The following is a 22,841-nucleotide window of genomic DNA, read 5'->3' as shown; positions in this document are numbered from 1 at the left end:
TATTTCTTGGTCTGCATGTTTGTAATGCATGGTGTTTCAGTAGTCAATCTATTGTATCCTATCATTTTTTAGATGCCAGTTAATACCTGTGGGCAAAAAGCCATACATCTCTGAAGCAGACATTTTCTGTAACAAATGGTACTTGAGGTACTTGATCATGTTTCCAATAACTGTGTTGGAAATTCTTTGTATGTATTTTCCGTGCCTTTACTTCATCAGCCATGTAATTTTGCAGTAGTTTTAATGAAATGAGAGATGGATTGTTTTCCCTAGTAGAATTCTGCTATTTTCGAGTTCTTTGGAACATGTAATGAGTTGTTCTTTATGTTTCCTAAGTGCACAGATAAAACCTTGGGAGTGTGTGGTGTAAAATCTTTACTGGTTTATTTAAGACAAATTTTAAGAAAAAAAAATTGAAGACATCTCAGGAAATAGTCAGATCTTTCAGGATTTGGGGTGATGGTGTAGAAGGTGGTGGGGCAGATGAACATGGCTTTTATTTAAGAATGTTCATTATAAAGCAGCTGCTTGAAGTTATGTGCTTTCTTACCCCAAATGCTTATAATGCTGTGCTGCAGTGTTAGAATGAAGGCAGAAAAGAAGGCATGTGAAGTGTAGGTGAAAACTAGTAGGAAGAAAAACTTTAGGCAGCTGTTTCGCACAGTGTTATGAACCAATATTATGGACATACATATCCATAATGTGGTTGCTGCTTCTCTGAGAGAAGCCCAGGAAGCCTTTGCTGCTGGTGATCCTCAGTGCATCGCATAGACCTGCACATCACATTCCTCCTAGCCAGCTTTTTCCATTGACATGAGAGATTACTGGAGTTGCCGTACCCTGCTAAGTCTTCCAGAGACACTAAATTAAGCTCTGTGCTGTAAAGTCGCTATGCTTTTTCCTTATCCAAGAGGCAGCCTGGCCATTTTTCTTAATGAAAAGGGGGATTAACTTGTTTCCTTAGATCTGTTCAACAAGGAGTAAAGCTGTCTCTCATTTCCTCTGGTGCTTTGTGCTTGCATATGAACAATCATTTTATCAATTTTTACATTAGTAAACATGCATGGTACAAACAGTTAAGTAGAATAAATATACGTAGCTCATTATTACTCTCCTGTCTGGTCCCCATCAAGAGCTAATTAAGTACATTGGGATGATAGTGCTTTTGTAGGTAACAGATCCCTAGACTCTTGCTTCCTAACAGGAAGGTACTAAGTACATGAAACACATAATATTTGCCTTGGGAATTCTATTTTGTTTATTCATTTACTTAAATATTTATGATATTGTGATTCTATTTACATTGTAAGGCACACAAAAACACTGAAGACGGTATTTCCGAATGCTCATTTGCATTATTGCACAAAGAAAGATTTATGGAAGTATTATTTTGTCAACTTCCAGGACATGTTAAAATAGCATTTTCAGATTTTTAAAATAATCTATTTTAAAAGTAAAACTTTAATTTTTAAAATATTATTTTTATGTGAACAATTTTTATTATACGTGTGTTTAGTATACGTGTTCACCTGCCAAAACCAAACTCCTTGTATTGTTTGACAGGGTCATTTTATATCATTTGTACTTATCCTAGTCTTTCAAATCACAGAATCACAGGATGGTTAGGGTTGGAAGGGACCTCTGGAGATCATCTAGTCTAAGCTGCAGATCATCTAGTCCAGCCCACATCAGTTATATCTGACTAATTTAATCTCTCTGGTAACCCAAATGGATTTAAGATCAATTTTTTGCATTTTTTTTTCTGTTTTATGGTGACACTTGCTATCATCATAGTAATTCTGTAATAAACTGTTTTGCAACAACATTCTACATATTCTGAAACCCACTTTTTTAAAATCACTTTATTTTAAAAGTTTAGAATAATTACTTGGAATCCATTTATTTGGATTTAATTAATTAATTAATTAATTTAAGTTAAATTAATTAATTTAAATCCATTTAATCCGGGTATAAGCAAAGATATAAAAGATTAGCGTACTGGTAAAAATTAAAATTAGTCATAAATATTAATCATCATAAACATGCAGAGTTCTATTTTACGATGAGTATAGTAAAATAATTACTAGACCAATAGTAAAAGCAAGTTAAAAACTCCAAGTTTTAGTGGCTTTTTATGCAACATAGAATCTTTTTGGGGATTTTCAATGCTGTTAGTAGCTCTTAAAAATTAATTTCCATGCTTCTTCAGTGGATAGTCAACTGAAATTTTTCACATTTCTGTCATTATTAATATAGAATGCATAATTTATAATTGGACTCTTACACTGTCATAGTATCCAAAAAGCTACTCTTCAGTAAAATGTTCAGCACCAAATGAATTGGACATATATATATATATATATATATATTTTAATGAAATGCTTTCAACCACATCACAATCCAATGATAGTAAAAAGCATATCAGACTGAAAATACTACTGATTATGTATCTTAGAAAACCGCTGATCTGGATGCATTATTTTCATAATTTTCTTAAGTATTGCAGTTACAGTAGTAGTATATTTTATTTTGATCTTTCTAATGAATCATGTAATACCTTTTGGAAAATCGAGTGCTGGAATACTTCCATCTAGAAGTCTTTGCCAAATGTAGTATTATTATTATAAAGTAGGTGTAACTTCCTTTGCCAATCATATTAGCTCTGATAGCAGAATGGAATGCCAAGTACTGGCAGCTGTTTGTTCTTTTATTCACTGTCTTTGATATCTCTTGCTTAGTCATTAGTACTTCCACAAACATTCAGCAGGTTAATGTGTCAGCTACATATCAGCTATAAAAGTGGTTTTGGCAGTCTTTCAAAGGAACTTTTCTTTTGTAACTGAAAGAATCCACTGTTCTACTCAGTGTTTTAAAAATAACTTCAGTTTAGATTATACTGTAGCTGTAAAATTGAACATGGGTATCACAGTATTTATGAAGTATTTAAAAATGTAATGGTTTTAACTTATTCTGAAAACTTGAATTTAAGAAACCTAAAGCCACAGTTTTTCACCCTCTGTATAACTGTTTTACTCTGCCCAATATTCTAGATTGAAGAAACAATACATTCAGAAAAAGACAGAATACATTGAAGATTTAAAAAAAAAAAGGAGGGGGGGGGGATAGTTGCAGATAAACTTGTATTAGCTAAGTTAAATTCAGGTTTAAAGTTGTAAATTTAATTATTTTAGTGTGTAGAACATTATAACATCTTAATCTATTCAATGTTCTTTTCATGTTGAAGACCACTGTGGCTTCTTCCCCTCAGCACCATTTGCACCTCTTCCCCAAGAGCTTAGTCTATTTGTACATTGCACTGTTGATTTGTTCTTCAGAACTGCAAACCCACCCACCTGGAACTTTTGTCCCATCAGATGATTTTTTTTCCCATTCTTTGAAGTTACAAGTTGCATTTTCTTAACACATTCAAAGTTAAGACACAATTTCTCCTCTTCACTGTTTTTTGATGAGATACTCAAAGAGTTGTTTAAAACAAGCAGATAGAAGTATTTCCATGCAGTTATGCTGACTATCCCCACCTGGAGTTCTCTCTGGTGTGACCGAATAGTTGAGCTTCTGAAGCGTGCAGCTTTGCTGTGTTGGAGTCGGGAGTGCAGTAGATTAGCGAAAGATCTCCACACTTCCCACAGACTCTGTACTGTGTATCTGAAAGTTTATTGTCACTGTAATAAACATGCATGACTCCCATTAGCATTAATGGGAGTTATGCCTGAATGTCAAGAGAAGAATAACTTCTTAATACAGTAAAGGAATTAATTGAGCTGGTTTTGGTTTGTTGGTTACTGAAATGTGATCATTAGACTCAAAGAGAAAAAAGCGTTTGAGTGATGTACTAGTTTTCTTTGTTCTGTACAGGAACCTATTGATTTGCCAAGGCAGAGCTATTAGAAGATCAGTTAATTTTTGGATACTTGTGTACGATCGTGGTGAATATGTAGCATGACAAAAAAGCAAAATTTCCTTACTGGTTCTGTAAGATGTAAAAGGAGCACATTTTATTTGAGCAATTAAGTAAGGTGAAATAAGAGCTTCATTGAAGTTTGCTTATAGAGAAAAATCTGACTCATTTCTGCCAGCCATTTTGACCTCTAACATGATTATAGTAACCTCATGAAGAATTACTCACTGCAATAGATTCAGAACTTTAATTACAGAGAACCACTGAGCTATGTATTCAAACCCCTTCTGCTGCTCCATTTGGTGTTAATAGTATTGTGTTATTTTTTTCGGTTCTCTGTGTGCTGAGTCAGATAGTTATGGGTAGTTGAACTTAAGTTGCCTTGTTTGGCTCTGTTCTAAGCCTAACTATGGAACAGAAACTAATCCACTCATTTTGGTTGGTCTGAAAATTTTGTGACCTGCTCTTCTCTCCACCATGCATCTGTTACTTCAAGTAGCATCTGAAAAGAAGTGAATGCCTTCTTGAGTGCAGCTGTGATGATCTGAAAAAATTGGGCTTGTAAATAGTGGATTTTTAAAATAATTTGTTTGTTTGGGTTTTTAAGGAGTCTAAAGCATTTGAGGAATAAACTTAGACATCTCTTATCAGTGTTGCCAATTATTGTGGTTGTTGAGCGTGTCCTGGGTTTTTGCAGGGGGAGGTAAGCTTAATGTTGAAACACCTGGAGTTTGCCTTGTGTCTGACCTCTGGTAATGTCAGGGTTAAAAGGATTTTTACAGCTTCCTACATTAATGTCTTCTGAATGTGCAGCCCATGGAACTGTGGAGTTGTTGTCTTTTGAAAACCTCATTCCAAAGCAGTCTAAGATACCTGTTCTGATGTATTTCTAGCTCCCATTTTTTAACACTGCCATCTCTTGTCCAGATTTTAGCAATTGTTAAAACGGATAATTGATTAACAAAGAAATTAAATACAGCTCCTTGACTTAAGAATGCTACTTTTGCCTTTTAATGGAGGAAACTGCAGGAATAACAGCATTGTTTTCCTAAATTTGTCAGCATAAACTTTCAAAAATGTTAAAATACTGGGTTAGAGTGGGATTTAACAAATACACTTTGGAAAATAAAGTGTTTATTTTGGCTTATATGTAAAAAGCACTAGAAGATGGTATACTGGTGCTGTGGCTCAGCTATAGAGCAGCGAATCATCAAAATCATTGCTGCTAAAGAGTGAGCTTTTAATATCACTAAATCTAGAAGGAATCCTCATTGTGGCAATTATTTCTCCTCTCTCTGTTAACCGAGGTTAGCTGTAAACTGGTAGTATTAGTTTCCTTTGTAACTTTCTGTTGCTTTTGGGGTGGTGCTGGAATAGGAGCAGCTACTGAAGATGTTGACTTGAACTGCATTTGGGTTCATTTCTAACTTATCCTTTGAAGGAGGCTACTGTGTAGTATTTGCCTTGTGTTTGTCTATGGGTGTTCAAGTGATCTAAAAGTAATCATGGACTTGCTAAGTGGCTCATCAGAATAGAATGAGAAAGTTCTTGACTGCTATATGGAATCTGTATAGCAAAAATCTAAGTAGATGTGCACTTCCAGGAGAAAACTGAAGAGCTCTGCAAATTAAGAATCTTCATTACCATGTTGCATTTCATCAGTAGAAATATTAGCCCTATTAGGCTAAATTTAAACATTGTAAATACTTGTCAGGCCCTCTGGGAAGTTGCTGATTGTTGTCTCACTCCTCTGAAATGTCTTTAAATGTGAAACCTAGAGCATAACAGATCTCAACCTCACAAAAATCAATCTGTCCTTGTGTGGCAGCTACATTTGTTTTCTGGAAAATAATAGTAAAATGGCAAAAGAAAATAAAAATTATAAAAATGGAAGCATTGGCAGTGATGGTAACTAGCCCCTAATCAGATGACATGATGGAATGGCAGTTCACAATCCATACCTTCTCTCTAGAGAACGAGACTCTAGAGAGGGAACCCATCCTGGCCATCTCTTATCAAGTATCTGCAGGGCAACCCCTGCACATCAATATGTGGTACAACAAAGTGTGAATACGGGAATATATGCATTGTAAATCAGGGTTAGGGCTACTGAAGACTAAAAGCAGTCTATTACCAGCCAGCAACAGTTTGTCCAGTCCTGTTTTAGATTGTCTTAGAGTAATCACATTGCCATATTAATAAGGGTATTAACAAATATACAAAACCCCTCTAGCATCAATTAAAAAACAACAACAACAAAAAAAATATTGGATAACATTTCAAATTTCTGTAGCATTTTCCAGAGTGTGGGTTTTGTCATGTTAATAAAGGGATGAATGCTTTCAACAGCGTTAAAATATTTGATCTGCAGAAATAGTTTTTGTTAACACCTAGACATTCTAACTTGATTTCAGCTTGCTCCTTTCAATACTAAATTGCTTTGGTTTTATAGAAGTAGTTTTTGTACCTAGACTGGTAAAAAGAAATGTATTTGTATTTTCTTAGGAATAGGAAGTGATTATGTTGGCTTTAAAATCGTGTGCATAGGCAGTACTTTCATAAGTGTCTAGCATTGATCTGGTCTGTTAAGTTTCAAATTGCTTTACAGTTACTAATGAATGTCCTCACAGTCCTCTAATAAAACAGTATATTTGCATCCTGAGGGCTTAGTCTTGAGTAGTTATGTACTACGTATAACAACTACCAATTTATCAGAATTAAGACAGTAGGACCAAATTCTCTTTTAATCCATACTGGTATAATCCCACTGATATCAGTCAGGTTCCACCAATATGAGCAAAAAATTGGCTTTTAGATTAAAAGTATCTGAAATGTTTAGGAATTTGTTCTGGAAAATGAAAAATTAGCACTAATGAGGTAACCTTTTATATCATTACTTGTTAGCTTTTGCGTCTGGAGAAATGGTGTTATATCAGTTATAACTAGTGAATGTTTTAATATTCATACTTTCAGCTGATTTATTGACAGATTCTCCTCTTAATGAAGTTTAGATAGAATCTTTTTTTGTTGTTGCTTCAGATGTTCTGATGTATTAGCATTTTTTCATACATTCAGTGCCTGAAGCATACATTCAGTGCCTGAAGCTAGTTTGCTGCTTCTGTTTTAAGTAGCATTTCCAAATCTTGCATGCTGTATTACAAATACAAATTAGCATTCTATGTCATTTTATCATCTTGACAGCCTCCTAATCTACTGTGTTCCTCTACCTCTGTGGAGAATAAGTGGATGGAATTACAAGTTGTTATCCATGGGAAATCATGTAATGATGTAATTAACATTAGTGGAACAGCTAACAATAATGCCAATATCAAAAACCTCCAGAAAGAATCCTTAAAATTATGTTGCAGTTTTTTCTTTCTGAGAAGGCAAATATCCCAAGATATTCATAGTTTGAAAACACTTGATTTTAGTTTTTCATAGATGCTCAGTTAAATACATTTATACTTGTGCAATTTCAATAGGATGGATTTTGTGCTGTACAAAAAATGACTATACAAAATACCAAAGTAATAATATGATAATTTTAGATCCAAATTAATTAGCACATATGCAGTTTGGGTTTCAGATTAAGTACATGCTGTCTAATACGCTGGATCTTCGGGGTTCACAATTAGCATATCCTGCAGCCAGCGCAAGCAAGATACAGGGTTGTTGGCTTGCCTGATGCTGCTGAAAGCAGGAAATGCCCCTAAGCAGAAAACAACAGAGATTGTTGAATTACATTATTGCTTAGACTGTTTTACATCTTCTATAAAGCATACATAAAAATATTTATTTAAAAAGTAAATGGACTAATATATGTGCTGAGATTTTATTACAGATTTATTATGAAGAAGAGCAGATAATTCTGGGTAGTTGAACTTGTCCATGAGGGGAAAAAAAAAATCTGGCTTTATAGCAATTAATAAAGTTACTGTATTCTCAATGCATCGGTTGAAGGTTTCCATCTCATTTAATAGCATTGACTATCCTCTGTGACATGTGCAATCCAAGAGTGTATTGCACCAAGTTTTGGACACAAGACTTTTCATTTAGTTTTATACTTTCTTTCCTTTTTTTTTTCCTTATTGGTTATGTTGCTGGTAGGAACAAAAAGGTCCCAGACCAGAGGTGTCCAACTCATTTTCACCGGGGGCCACATCAGCCTCATGGTTGCCTTCAAAGGGCCAAATGCAATTTTATAAAAGTTACCATGGAAGAAGGGGTTACATGAGTTTAAAAGTGAGCAAAACCAAAAATAATTGTATTTTGCTATTTCATTTGGTATCTTGTGAATCAGAATGGAGTATCTTTACAGTTTATGGCAAATAGAAGCCTTCTTAAATTATTTTGACAAAGGTATCGGTCATGTCCCACCACAGCAAAGATAAAGGCATTATGGATGAAACTGGCAAGGGGAAATGATTCTTGTGAACTGGAGCAAATACAATACGATATGTATATGCTTAAGAAATGAAGAAATAGGAAAAGTAAGATTGTTGTCATTCAGTTATTGGTGAATAGAATAAAAACTATCTATTTACATGAGTGGATGATGTTAACTACTGTGCAGGGCTGGCATAAGGTAAAGTACCAATGTTTGTACACATAAACATGATAATGGATTTGTTTCAGTGACATCAAACAATTTTAAGGAAGTCAGTACTTTCTATTGGGAATACGATGGCAATTACTTTTATTATTTCATGAGAGCATGTATGAGTTCTCCTCCAATCATTGTTCACATGTAAACTGTGGATCCAGTATTCTCCTACATCTCAGCCTGGTTTGTGTGCCAATCACAATCTGTGGTGGATGTAGAACATTTTCAACTGACTGTATTGGAATCCAGGGGTATTTCTGAGGCGCGCCTGTCCTAAAGCTGTCATTTTTCAGTTGCTTCACATTTTTGTTCCTTAGAAGAGGGATCATTCCTTAAGAATATGGAAACTTGGAGGGGAGGCATTTCCATGTGAAACTGTGAATGGAGTATATGGGATAACACTTAGGAGAAGCCAGTCTTGAAATATTAATTCCTAATGGGGATGACTCAAAACCTAATATCACCTTTCCAAAATTTTATGTTGGTTGTTCAGAGGGCTTCCAGTCTAGTGAGAGAAAGCCTTGCAGTTAGAGGAGAGACACCAGATTTTTATGTATTTTTTTAACTTCTGTTCTACTAAATTCTTTTGAATAAACTTCTTTACTAACTCTGGAAGAAATAAACTTCTTATCAGCTTGGGTGGAATGCTCCACCACAATAGTATAAGCCTTACCGTACATATACAGTGAAGTTTAGGCTGGATTTACACCCTTTGTGACTGGTTGGAGTTGTGGGTTTCTTCGGAAAAAAAACCTTGCAATTTAATAGTATTAATCCCATCACTTCCGAACTTGTTTGGAGCTCCTAGAACATTTCCTGCTTTGCACTCCTATCAAAAACAGTTAGAATCTGGCTAACTGCTTAATTTCTACACCAGTGCTCTTAGTGCTAAGTGACAGCTAATTAGTTGCTTTCCTGATGCGATTTGTCTGCCTTTGTGGCATGGTGTGACAGGCTCTTATTTAGGCTCATGTTTACAACCTGTAAATGTGTTCAGTTACCTGTGAGCCATATCTTGACAATTATATGAAACCCATCACTTTCTAGTACACAATTATACAATTCTGGTTTGTTTTGTTTTTTTTTTATCTAGGTTCCATAAGTCATTCCTTCAGAACAATGAGGTACTACTGAATAAATGTCATAATGCTAAAAGTCAACACACTCTCCAGAAAATCCCAGGCATCTACAGTGACATCTCTGAGGGATGTCTCTGTTCAAGCATTTTGTAGATTCTTCCTTCCCTGCCCACCCCTCTGTCATATCTTTGGTGCAGCATCTGGGCACGATAGATAATTATATTGAAGAGTTTTAGAGTCAGTGTCTTCCTACAATTGCTAGGTAAACTTTTAAGATTCAGATACTACTTGGAGTCAGCCGATGTGGTAATGAGATGTGCAAATCAACTGTTAACTGAATAAAAATGGAGGTTATTTAATAATAACCGAAAACTCTTTGAAATGTACTTTCTGTAGGCATGTTTGCAACTAGCCCTCCTTTCCCTTTTAGCCAAAAAGGTTGGGATTTAGAGAAGAAAGGGTGAAGTACATTTCACATTATCCACTACTTGTTGCTGTGGCAACATAGATGTGTAATTTTAAAGGCAAGCGTTTCTCAGCATTTGGGTTAGATAACAGTGTGTGTCTTCTTGCAATTTCAGATTGAGAAATAGGGTTGTGATTCATCAAATTCTTGCCATTATCACCCATTTACTTGAACTATAGTGTATGTTGTGTATTAAATTTGTAAAAGGTATAATAATTTATAAATTGGTAAAAGGGGTGTTCTCTAATTGCTCAAGAATGCCTCATAAATGGTGAGTTTACTATTAGAACAAAAGTTACAATTTGTATTACTGGAGCTTTGGTAAATAGTTTAAGAATTCTTGACAGCAGGTAGGTGAAGACCTGCCACTGTAGAACTGCCGTACCTTAACTGCCAACTCCAGTAGTCAAAGGCTGTTCAGCTTTAAGTGCTATGTCGTATTTGTGGGCTTTTGTAGCAGAGTAGAGCAGGCAGCATTGATGATGGAAAACAATGGTAGGTAGACTTAAAATACTATAAAGCATAGAGACAATTGTATGTAATGCCTGGAATTGAAACCTTTTTGAATGAAATGATTGACCATATGTGCCACCCTTATGGACCCTGTAAGAAGAAGAGAAGAAATGTACCCTATTGCTAACTGTGCATGAAATTGCAGTGTTAGCAGATATTGACCAGATGTTTCAATCTCAACAAATAGCTTGTTATGTGACTGAGTGAAAATCTCTCTGCTGCTTTGATCACATACACCTTAAAGGAAGAAGTAATTTAATAGAGGCTGTCAAAGTTCATCATTGTCAATAAACTTTGACTTGACCTTTGCCATCTGTTTTTGATACTATTGCTGATAGAAACTGATAGGCAGCTGTTTACAGTTTGTACTCTCTGAATTCTGTGCTGCCAGACAATGAAAGAAGTCTCCTCACTTGTGGATTTTTTGCTGTCATTCTGAGTGTGGGTGTATTCATTGAGACTACACATCATCTAGCAGGGGAGTGAAAATGACATGTACATGCATTTTGAAAAGGAAGATTCGTTTTAAGGTTATAGATACACAAAATCATATGTGAAATATCATAAAATGTCAATCTGCAACAATATCAACTTCACTTAAATACATGTACAGTGTTCTACAGTGGAGAATTTCAAGGCACTTTTTAAATGCTTATCAGTATTTCTTATATGTCTTTAAAGTGAGTTCTAGTTCTTTACAGGTAGAGCAAGCTGAGGCAGGGTTAACAGGGGTGTACAGTTGCCCAGTGAGTCTGTCTTAGTGTACCCAAGTATGATGCTTCATTTTCAGTTTGTTAATATGCCTCCATTAACAGCTCAACACCACAGCTTCTAGCCACAGAATAACAAGATTTTTTGTGCTGTACTTTATTCGCCACCTTTCCATGTTTCACACACAGTGTTCATTAAGGAAATTAGTATATTCGAATTCTTTTACTGATAAAGATACTCTTAAACCTTAATTTGTGCATTGCTTTGTAATATTAGCAAGTTTCTTAATGAGCAGTTGTAGACACTGAAATGGCTGCAGAAGAGCCCCAAGTAAACCTGGAATTCTTACTGTTGCGATACCTTTCACATAACTGTCATCTGCGTGATGAAGAACTAGCACGACCAGTCCTGTTTTGTACATGTATCATCTTTTACCTGGTTTTGAGAAGGGACCACATTAATGTTGTGGAAAGGGAAAGGGAGTGATACATCAGATCAAACAATGAGGAGGTGGTTGAGGCCTGAGGTTCTGTGCTTCAGACACGGAAGGGACCCAAGGCCAGCTGTGGTCTCAATTATGTGCCTTGTAAGGTCTTGCAGGAGGTATTCTGCCTTTGGCCTCAGATAGCATATATAGAACTTCAGAAGAGAGGCTGCTGCTCTTGAGGTATTTGGGGCCCAAGTCTAGTGTTATAAAGGCAGGGTAAGAGAGTGATGGAGTAAGGAATATTGGAATTAGGTGCCTTGAGTGGCCAATATTTCAGGGGTGCAATAAAAGAGAGAGCTAACTTTTGGCCACATTGAAAATTTGGAATATGGCTACTACATATTTAATTACAGAAAATATGCTTGTATTTCCTTGTACAACAAGAAGCTTACAAACTAGACTAAAAATAAAACAGTGGACATGCAGATGAAGAGGGAAATAATACAAAATAGAACACAAAAGAATAGCAGCACTGAAAATAGTCATTTGGATTATAGACTTTAAGAGGCACTTTGTTAGCTTTGTGGCTTTTAAATGTAGAAGTGAATGAAGTACTTCTTCTGGACGATTCATGTTTTGATAGACATCTCAAGCTGAAAAGCTGTAGCAAAGCACAACTTGTGGCACCACACTAAAACTAATAGATATTCCTGAGCAGAGATTTGGATAGTGCGTGTTGAACCAGACTCTGATAAGGTTTAAATATTGGTCTCAGTGCAAGGCTTTAGCTAGTCTTTTCCTTTAAAAAAATATTACCGCTTTTATCTCATTTGACTGGAAGTTGCTTGAGGGTGTTGTCGTGCATTTTTAACAATATCACTTCCTCATGCAAGATTTGGCAGCTTCAGCTAATGGTGGAAGAATTACTATACAGGACATGGGCCTCCTTTTTGCAAACCTGCTTTTATAAAGATAAGCTTATTTTTTCCTTTTCCATTTTTCTTATATGGCCATTATGTGTTAACAGCTGTTTCAATCTCTAAATGTTGATCAATGAAAAAAAAAAAAAAGAAAAAGAAAAAGGATTGCAAAGGTGTTGGAACAGAACTGTAGTATCCCATCTGTTTTCCAGAGTCCTGATGCTGTATTCTCATAACAATTACTCTTGAATAGGTATATTTGGTCTGCTGGGAATGGAATTTTCTTCATAGCAGCCCACTGGTGCTGTATTTTAGGTTTGTCACCAAAACCATGTTGTTTAACACAGGAACACTTTAGCTATTGCTGAACAGTGCTCGCACAGCACCAAGGCATTCTCTCTTTTTTAACTCTGCTACCGCACCAAGTAGACTGTGGGGTGGGAAAGAGGTTGGGAAGGGACACAGCCACGACAGCTGGCCCTAACTGACCAAGGAGGTAGTGCGGGCCATATGGAATATGGTCAGCAATAAACTCAATAAACTGTTGGGGGCAGTGAGGGAGGGGGAGTTTCTCCAAGGTAGCCATGGCTTGGAGACTGGCTGGGCTTCAGTGTGCTGGTGGGAGGTGGTGAATGGCTGCCTTTGCATCATTTCATCTAGACCCATGCTTTTTTTTCTTCTTTTTTTTCCTTTTTCACTGTTACACTCGTAGTTCTCTCCCCATCCCCCCATGAGGGAGGAGTGAGACAGTGACTGCGTGTGGGCTTAGCTGCTGGCTGGGGTCAACCCACCGTGGTAGGGATTTCAAATGATATAGTGTGTGTTATGGTAACAGAAAATTGCATTCGAAGTAGTGTTTGAGGTGTGTCACATCATTCACAAAAAATAAGTGAGTTCCCTGGAACAGTGACACGAATGTCATTTTTTAGAATTGTTTTGCATATTGTCAGTTTTTTGTGTTTTTAAGATATATATAATGATTTAGGTTTTGATCCCATTTTTTCTCATTTTGTCTAGTTTTCTAAGATGATGTGTGACTTATTTTCTTTTACCATCTGAAATATTCCTTAAAACATTTTAAACAGCTTTTTAATGGACTGTTTATATATCTGATGATAGGGCATGTCCTGGGGTACAGCAGACTGGGGAAACCTGAAGTGTGTGTAGACTCACTCCAAAAGTCAGAATATAAAAATAAGAGATACTCTATATAGACCCATATAAAGAGAAGCCATTTCTGTTGTGATGTACTAAAAAGAATGCTTCCTGAGTAGTTGCTAACATTGTTTTGTTTCGATTTAGCAAGCATCTTAAGTCTTAGCTAATTTTGGTCTTTCGAGTCTTCTCCTCTGTGAGCTGCAATTTAAAATAAGACGAGATTTGACAGATCATGCAGAGAAGAGTCCATCTCCAGATAACACACTTCAGATGCACTTCAGATGTCTGTATTCGGTGTTAATGAGTTTTGAAGATCCTTCACTGTGAAGGGGCATAATGCTTCCTGTTGTGTTGTCAGTTCCAAGGCATTTAGGATTCAAGTCAACAGCTGAAAACTCCTGTGTGCAGAAGGTATGTCAGTCTAAGCAAAGCTTCATATGCTTTGGCATTGCTAGTTTAAGATGACTGACAGATGTGGAAATGCACTACTGGCTACAGCTCTAAAAACAATTTGGGAGCTAAGGAGTTCAGATGGAGAACAGTGTGGGCCTGATAGCAAGTGTCTTCATCAGCCTCCTCATTCTGATTATCAGTGTTGTCCAGTTAACTGCAGCACTTACAGCAAAGCACACAGTCAGAATAAAATAAAATAATTTCTGGAGGATCTTTGTTTTAGTCAGAGGGCTATAAAGCTGTCTAAATCTTCATCAGTATGATGTTTATTTTTAAGTCTTATGGGACTGTGTACTGAGATCCAGTAGCAGCAAACTCTCCTTCCACAGGGGAAGTATCTTTGCAACTGGAGATAATGAGATAAATTAGATCAACTATTTAGTTTTGTGGCTTTTTACCTTTCAAGTAGAGGTTCTCCTCTACAATGAACTGTGCAGGAAGAGCAAAGCGAAGCTTTGAATGCAGATTGAGTGTTGTGATATGGGATACTGCACTCTGCCACTGCAGCAGAAGCATAGTGTTCTCAAGGTAAGTAGAATAAGCTTGGGAAATAAAAAAGAACTCAGGTTTCTCTCTTTCTTTACTTCTTTAAGGCCACTGATTTTCTTTCACATAGTATGAAGGGGCATTTTTTATTTTTGGGGTGTAAGGGACCATTCAGGGAACTCTGTCATCTCATCTTGAATATTGTTCTCAAAAGACAGCCTTGAGTAACCAATCAAAGTCAAGTCTAGGGCTGGAAGAAGTGCTTCTACAAGTGCTTCTGTAACTCGGTGGAAAGGTGGTTTCCAAAGCTGTTTTCTAATCAGACAAAAGTAGAAATAGGTGTGCCACATCTTTGAGTCTGAGGATTTGAAAGAGGGGGACATAGTTAACTCCAAGCAGTCTCACAAAGTCACAATGGAGTCTTCACAAGTTTTACTTGTTAGGAAGTTTTCTTGGCATCTCAACATATTGCAAGAAAAGACGATGCTGTTCTCTGCAATTGCTACCCACTTGCTGGAACACAATGTTTCTTTACATTTCTCTGATAACTAAAGCATGCCAGAGAGGTCACTCTGTTAACTCTGATCATGAAAAAGCACTTGAACAGATACTCCTGCTACTCTGAGCCCAAGTTAGTCTCATGAAAATAGGAGAGAAGCTTTCTGTCACTCTCTAGTGTGTCCTTGAGTGGCCAGGGTGCTGGCCTCTTTAGGAAGTGCTGATCATTATTTGATCATAAGGAATAATGTGCTTGTAGGGATAGGGTAATCTGATATTAGATGATGCTTATTTTGAAATCAGCCTGATTTTTAAGACAGGGTTATGCTAAAAACAATAAATAAGTTCTGATATTTTCTTTTAGTTTACCAGGGTGCATACAACAAGGAAAATGCAATCTGTTAACTCAACATCTGAAAGGTATTCTATTTTCCATGCTCCTTCCCCTGTCACAGGTGCTTATCTTAACTGAAAGGGTCAGGGCCTGTCTTTGGGTGTACCTCATGTTCAAGCTGCATTGACAGAAGAAAACTTTAGGTGAAGAAACACATTAGATTTCATAAATTCCTTTGTAGCATCCCACTCCTGAGGCTGTCTTGTTCCTTCATGGTAATTTCCTACTTTTGACACTTCTGTCTTTGGGACATTAAGGGCCCCAGATTCCCTTGGGTTATGGTGAGGATTCATGGTGTGGCTGGGTGCCAACTTGCCCTGACCAGACCGTCAGTACAGTTAGGTAATAGTTGTCTCACTGCCTAGCCAAATCCTAGATAATTAACTCATTATGCTGGAGCCTACTGAGCGGAGTCATTTTCCATTTCTGTCTAGAGTATTTTTCATTCAATTAAGTCCTATATTCCACATTAATCTATAAAACAAATTTGCAGTTTATATAACCATATGCCTGGCATTAATACGTGCAGTTTGTAGTCAGCCTTCATTTGTTATTGGATATAATGCTGCATTGACTGCTTCATGGTCTTGTGATGATTGACCCCCATTCACATTTAGAGTGTTTTAGCCAAAATGTTGATAATAACAGTGGTGTGTGAAGTAACCCAGAGAAGCCTATGTTTTCCATATCATGTTATTCAAAAGTAAACTCCAATCCAGGGTCAAATTTTTTTAAAAGTGCTCTGGAGTCTACCTTGAAGATGTTATTTTTTCTTGTTTCTTCTCACATGTGGAAAAAATGCCTACTGTGACTCATTCCACTAGGTACAACTGAAATGGTATACCACAGAGAGATTTCTAGAGTTCAGTTTCATCAAGTTTGTAATGTGCTGTCTGTTTTTTGCCTTTTCTAATATGTAGCCCTTTAACTGAGGACAGGAGGAACAGTTTGGGGGAGTTTTGCAACTAGCAAGACCTCACCACCAGTATTGTGGGAATATGCAGAGATAATTCCAAAAGCTGGTAGTATTTGTAACTGGAGATCTGTGATGAGAGGATCTTTCCAGAAACACTGCTGAACTACTTTTCCATCTTCCTCAGTGTTGCTTAACGTAGCTCAGATGTGAAAATGAAAATAATATCCATATAGTGGGAATATTCCACCACCATGTAATACCTGTGTTTCCAGTCATGAACATGAGCAGAACCACTGTTCTGGAAGAAGTGGTCTGTACAACATACAGAGGTCTATCCCAAGAAATCCTAGATCATGACTTTTGATTCTCAATAATAACACATAGATTATTTAGATTTAAAGTAAGGATTGTGACAGTTATATATGGCATGTATCGCATCTGAATTCAAATTGAGCTGCTGCCAAAACTGTGATACTTGAGCACAAATTATTTTTTCAGAGATGTATGTGAAATATTACTGCTCCAAGTGTTGTCAGACTTTATATGTAAAGGAAGTTACATCATTTGATAAAATGTTGTAAGCTTAAGGTACAGTTTGAAGTCTTATGTTTTTTTAAGAATTGTTGGGGTTTGATGCTTTGATAAATGCTCTTCATACTGATCTATATTAATTCTTGTTATTTGTGAGAGTAAGACCTGTTTTTCAACATGGGACACAAGGCTTCAGGTACTTCTGTTCCTTATCAGTGTGGAAATTGGTTCCATGCTTGCTTACACTAGGTCATAAGATCTTCAGTTTTGTTAAGTCATCTGTTCTACTTAAACATACCTTCAAATATAAAAGATTACTGTTCCTAAGACATTCAAAATGAACATTGTACAAAAGTGTATTGGCTATACGTGAATGTATGTAAAATACAAAGACATTGTAGATAATTCCCGTGTTAGGTGTTAATTTACAATAGAGATATGGATGAGATTAGCAGAGTAGTGTGCATTTCATGAATGAGAGATCAAATGCTGCCACCATCTGATGACACGATATTTTTTGTCCTTAAACTTTAGATATATATTAAGTTCCTGCAGGAAAGAGGCCTTGGAACTTTTGTCTACCTTTGCCTCTTTAATGAAGACTTTTACATGACTGAAGACTTCTGGTTTTGTTTTGTTTTGTTTTGTTTTCCCCTACCCTGGAGCTGGAAGTAATAAAGATGTGACTAAGCATGTATTTGCAACTCAGTTACTTGACCTTTCTACAACCTGCAGCTACCACTAATGCTGCTTTGTAATGGAGACATTATCGTTTATTTAAATCTTGATTAGGAAACAATTATAAGTAGGGATTTAGTATAGCAGTAAATTGACGTAGCCTTTAATTCATACTATAGATTGAGTGGATAAGCTTTCTGGCTGTAATTAGAGTGAATTATAATGACTTCAGTTGGTTGACTCACCACCAGCAGAGTGGGGCCTGTGATTGTTTCTTTGCATTTATATTTTTAGTTCACTCTTGATTTTACTTTGCTGCGAAATGCTATTTTTTAACTTAGTACAAAATGGAGTTACATTCACAGATGAATGATACATATTGTGGTTTAATGAGAGAGGAGCTTTATGAAATAACCTGGCACCTTAGCAACACTGTGCAGCTACACTCTTTCTTTACAATTCAAGTGACAGAACTGCTCTTAATAAAGCTGGAGATAGATATTTTCATGCATGGTTTAACAATGTAAAAGGGGAGCATTTCCTTTTTTATAATTAAATGGTAGACATAAATGCTTATTTTCAGTACCATTTAGTTTTTGTATATATTGTGAATGTTGCACAATGTTTCTTCTTAGGTTTCTCAAATGTATTGTTTTCCTTATGTGCTGTCTCGCTGTTTTTTGTGGGCGTTTGGGGGTTTTTTTGTTTCTTTTGCCTTTTCTATGAATTTTCTTCGAAGATATCATACGCTGCTTGATTAACTGTAAGTGTAGGGACACCTCCCTTGGGCAAGGGAACTTCTTTTGAAATACCTTGTAAAAACATACTAATCTGCTTTATTTGATAGTGAGCTATGTGTATTGAAGTTTTACTTTCAGTATTAAACACTCAGTGGGATCATTAAGTGTAAATTTTTTATTCTTTGCTGACCTTCCCTCCCTTGATGTACCAGATGTTTTTACTTCAGGAGTAGAAGTGCTCTGTATATTGCAGGGCTCTGTAGGCACAGAATTAATTATGGCAAGTGGAGAGAAAAATGACAAAAAAATATATATATCTGGCATGCTAACTTTGTGTGTTTTGTTGTTGTTTGTGGTTTTTGTTGGTTTGTTTTCCTGTCAATCTGCAGTGGATGATTCAGAGCCCTTACAAAGCTGCAACTTTCTTCGGGTGCATTGGCAAAGATAAATTTGGAGAGATCTTGAAGAAGAAGGCTGAGGAAGCTCATGTGGATGCCCATTATTATGAGCAGAGTGAAGAACCAACGGGAACTTGTGCTGCCTGCATCACTAGTGATAACAGGTCAGGGGCCTTTGATATGTTCCTAAGATATAAATGTAGTCTGCATAGCATGTGGAGCCTAATTTGTTTGGAAATTTGGCCTTAAAAATTGTGATTTGAATGAAAAAGAAAGTTTTTCCACCAGTTTGACCCAGGCAGTCCTGTGTTGTCTCATAGTTTGGGTCTGTGCAGTATCAGTATGCTTTTAGAGAACAGCAGTTCTATTATGGCAGAAAAATCTGAGATAATAAACTACTACTTAATTCTGAACTCATAGCTCCCAGTTTCTCTGGAGAGAGAAAATATGTGCGACATGAAAGTTGGTTAACAAGTGTATTTATGCAGCCTATGTGGAACCTGATTGGCATGTAAGGCATGTATTATACTTGATTGGTAAGTGAGGAATATACTTCAGGTGATCATATCTTTAAAGAGAATGGATGTCAACATATATCCTGATTGAATGGGTTAATCTGATTTTATAAGAGAGGAAGAAAAAACAATTTTTTTCTTACAGTTATTAACTTAATCTAATAAATGTAATTTTCTATGTCTACATCTCAACAATTTCTTCTTAATTTTGTCATTCATTTTTTCATTTGCTGCATTTTAGATGGTCTTTGCTTTATAAAAAAAATCACTTGTCCAGAAATCTATGACATGTTCAACCTTTCTTATATTTGTAAAGTATGAACAATGGTCTTGTACTATTTTATATGGTTTCAGAGCATTCTATAAGTAAGAACCTGTTTATAGAGCAATTTATTTTGTGTAGTGTAATAAAACTAATAAAACCAAGAATTTTAGAAAGAGATAATGAAGACAATAGGTATTTATCTTGAGCCTGTCCCTTTGTTTTCTTCTTTCTCCCTCCACTCACAACACCTGAACTTATGTGCTACTTCTTAGCTGATTACCTCCTGACAATTATTTGAAGGTTTCAAAACCAGCCAGTCCGGTTTGCCTTTATCTTGAGATGCTACAAGCACACACCAACTCGCCTGGATTTCTGCCAAGATCTAAATTTTCCGATACTAGATATTGAAAAAATAATGGAAATGGTATCGGTTACCCTGAAGAATATTTTCTTTTTGGCTCTGAATAAGACCAAAACATCTGTAATTATCCTTTTTGGTTTCCCTCTCTGGCTTTTGGTGCCATTGATCTAGAGGAATTGCTCTTTCCCTTTCAAAGCAGTAGAATTTATTAAGGTAAGGTAGCTATCCAATAATAAAATCCACACCGAACTTCTTGAAGTTGGTGAATGTTTTTAATTATGTTGGTGAACGTTTTAATTATAAAAGGCAGCAACATGAACTGAATTGAGAGTCAGGAGAGGGAGAATTTTCCATATAATATAGAATCATAGAATGTCCCAAGTTGGAAGGGACCCACAAGGATCATCAAGTCCAACTTCTGTGCCTGCATCTGACAACCCCCAAAACACCATGTGTCTGAGAGAATTGTCTTGTCTCTTCTTGAACACTGCCAGGCTTGAGGCCGTGACACCTCCCTGGGGAGCCTGTTCCAGTGTCCACCACCCTCTGGGTGAAGAACCTTTTCCTCGTGTCCAACCTAAACCTCTCCTGGCACATCTTCCTGCCACTCCCTTGGGTTCTGTCATTGGTCACCAGAGAGAAGAGCTCAGCACCTGCTCCTCCTTCTCCCCTTGTGAGGAAGCTGTAGAGCACGATGTGGTCTCCCCTTAGTCTCCTCCAGGCTAAAAAAAAAAACAAGTGACTTTAGCTGCTCCTCGTACAGCTTTCCCTCTAAACCCTGGAAAAATTTTAGTTAGAGTGGACATCTTGTTCCAAACCCCTGCAGAACGCAGGACCAACTTCAAAGTTAGTTCAGGTTTTCAGGACCATGTAATGTTTTCAGGGCTGGGTTTTCAGTATCTCCAAGGATGGCACAGCCTCTCTGGGCAACCTGTTCCAGTGTTGGATGACTCTTAATGGGAGAAATTCTTTTGATGATATCCCGTTGGAATTTTCCTTCTTCCAGCTTGTGTCTGTTCCTTCTTGTGTCCAAGAATAGTCTGACTTCATCTTCTCTATAAATTTTCATTAGATATTGAAGGTGGCAGCAAGGTCTCCCCTTCCTTACCTCTTCTTAAAGCTCAGCCAAGCCTTTCTTGATTTGTTAAGTATTCCAGCCCCTTAATAATCTTGATGGCCCGCTACTGGACACACTCCATTATGTCAGTGCTTTACGTGTAACATAAAGCTCAAAGCTGGACATGGAACTCCAGATGAGGTCCAGCTGGTTGGGTGCTTGCTTGTAGAGACCAGAATATCTCTGTGTAGGTGCAGTGTTGACTTGTGTTCTGAGCCTGGTCCACTAGCACCTCCAGGTCCTTTTCTGCAAAGCTGTGTTGTATCCTGTCAACATCTAGCCTATATTGCTGCATGAGGGTTATTCCATCCTGTTTGCATGGCTTTGGATTTGGCTTCAAGTTTTCTCTCATTCCAATTCTCCAAGCTTTTGGAGATCCACTGAATGACAGCCAGCCCTGTCCTCCAGCTTATCACCCTGTCCCTCCTAATTTAATGTCATACATAATATCTTACTCTCAAGATTGAATGTACATACTCAGTGGAGGAAAGAAGTTCATTAATCTTCATCTACAGTTTTGACATGAATTATGTCTACAGACTTCCCTTTTCATCTCCAGCATCCATATCCAGTTTTTCAAAGAGAAGACAAGCAATAAAGGCGTTTCTGCTGTATGATTACCTCTCTCTTCAGTCACATAGTGTCTGTGTACTTATCCTGTAGCAATCACCATTTCCTAGATGACATGATGGGAAACTGAAGTCACGACTGTCAATAGACATACATCATGAATTCAGGAAAAATATATGCATCTTTTGTCATACATCTCAATGGAATTTAAAACTTTAGTTGAATATAGGTGTTAAAATGTCTGTAAGTACTACTTTAACTTACTAAGCAGTATTTTTGGTTTGCAAACATAAAATACTTTTCTTTCTCAATATCAAATGTTTGCTCAAAGGCTAGAAACAGTACCTTTGTTTCAATTGCTGTTTTAGAGCATGCTTGAGAATGTGGAGGGAGTACAGGAGACTTATTTTACTCCTCCGGAGACAGAAAAACATGACTGACCATTGCTGCCGAAGGCTTCATTGTGCAGCCCCCTCCTCCTTCTCGTGAGAGCAAGTTTATTCTCAGTCTTTAACCTCTGATTGTTTCTTGGTTTTCAGTATTTTCTATACTTGTAAGAATCACTTCAGCGTGGCTTCAGTTGATAATTCTTTTGATTAATCTCTTGTCCCAACTGAGGTATGTGCAAACTTGCTTCTTCGGGTAATTTGGCATTGTTTTGGAGGAGCTGCCTAATGGCACTCCTCGTTTTCCCAGTAAGTGGCTGTGTATATTTATGTTCCAGGTGCCCTGATGTGAATGTTTCTTGTTTCTGCTAAGATTATCTGGCTTTTTGCAGGAAAAGGTTCTGAGCTAATTCCTGATTACTGCTCTGAATTCTCTGGCTTAGCAATACTAATATGGTTTGTTTTCTCAGAGCTTTTCAAGAAAATCTAACACAGGATAAAAGTATAAAGTAGTACCTACACTGTGTCGTGATCTGTTACTTTGATTTGTGCATTTTGCTCAGATATATCCACATGCAGAGTGTCCTAGTTACACTGTTTGATTTGAAGTACTCTGGCAGTCTCCAATTACTGTATTTCAATGAAAAGAAATCCACCTTCTCTGTGTCCCACATGTTGAACTTAGTGCCATTAAACTTGCAGTTTTAATTTGGAAAAGCTTGGTCCTTTGTCTTCAG

General features: G+C 36.8%; 1 protein-coding gene across 2 annotated transcripts in view; it reads left to right on the top strand.

The window, feature by feature from the left end:
- The window catches only part of ADK (adenosine kinase), a 292,886-nt gene that overhangs the window by 116,686 nt on the left and 153,359 nt on the right, over positions 1–22,841 (top strand). For both annotated transcript variants that reach the window (XM_080348339.1, XM_080348340.1), the window contains exon 5: positions 18,882–19,054. In XM_080348339.1, coding sequence (XP_080204465.1) covers positions 18,882–19,054 — 173 coding nt within the window. The remainder of the gene's footprint in view (positions 1–18,881; positions 19,055–22,841) is intronic.

The sequence above is a fragment of the Nesoenas mayeri genome (genome assembly GCF_963082525.1).
Source record: "Nesoenas mayeri genome assembly, chromosome: 7".
Lineage (NCBI taxonomy): Eukaryota > Metazoa > Chordata > Aves > Columbiformes > Columbidae > Nesoenas > Nesoenas mayeri.
Note: the sequence above shows the minus strand (reverse complement) of the source record. Positions and strands in the feature narration are given on the sequence as shown.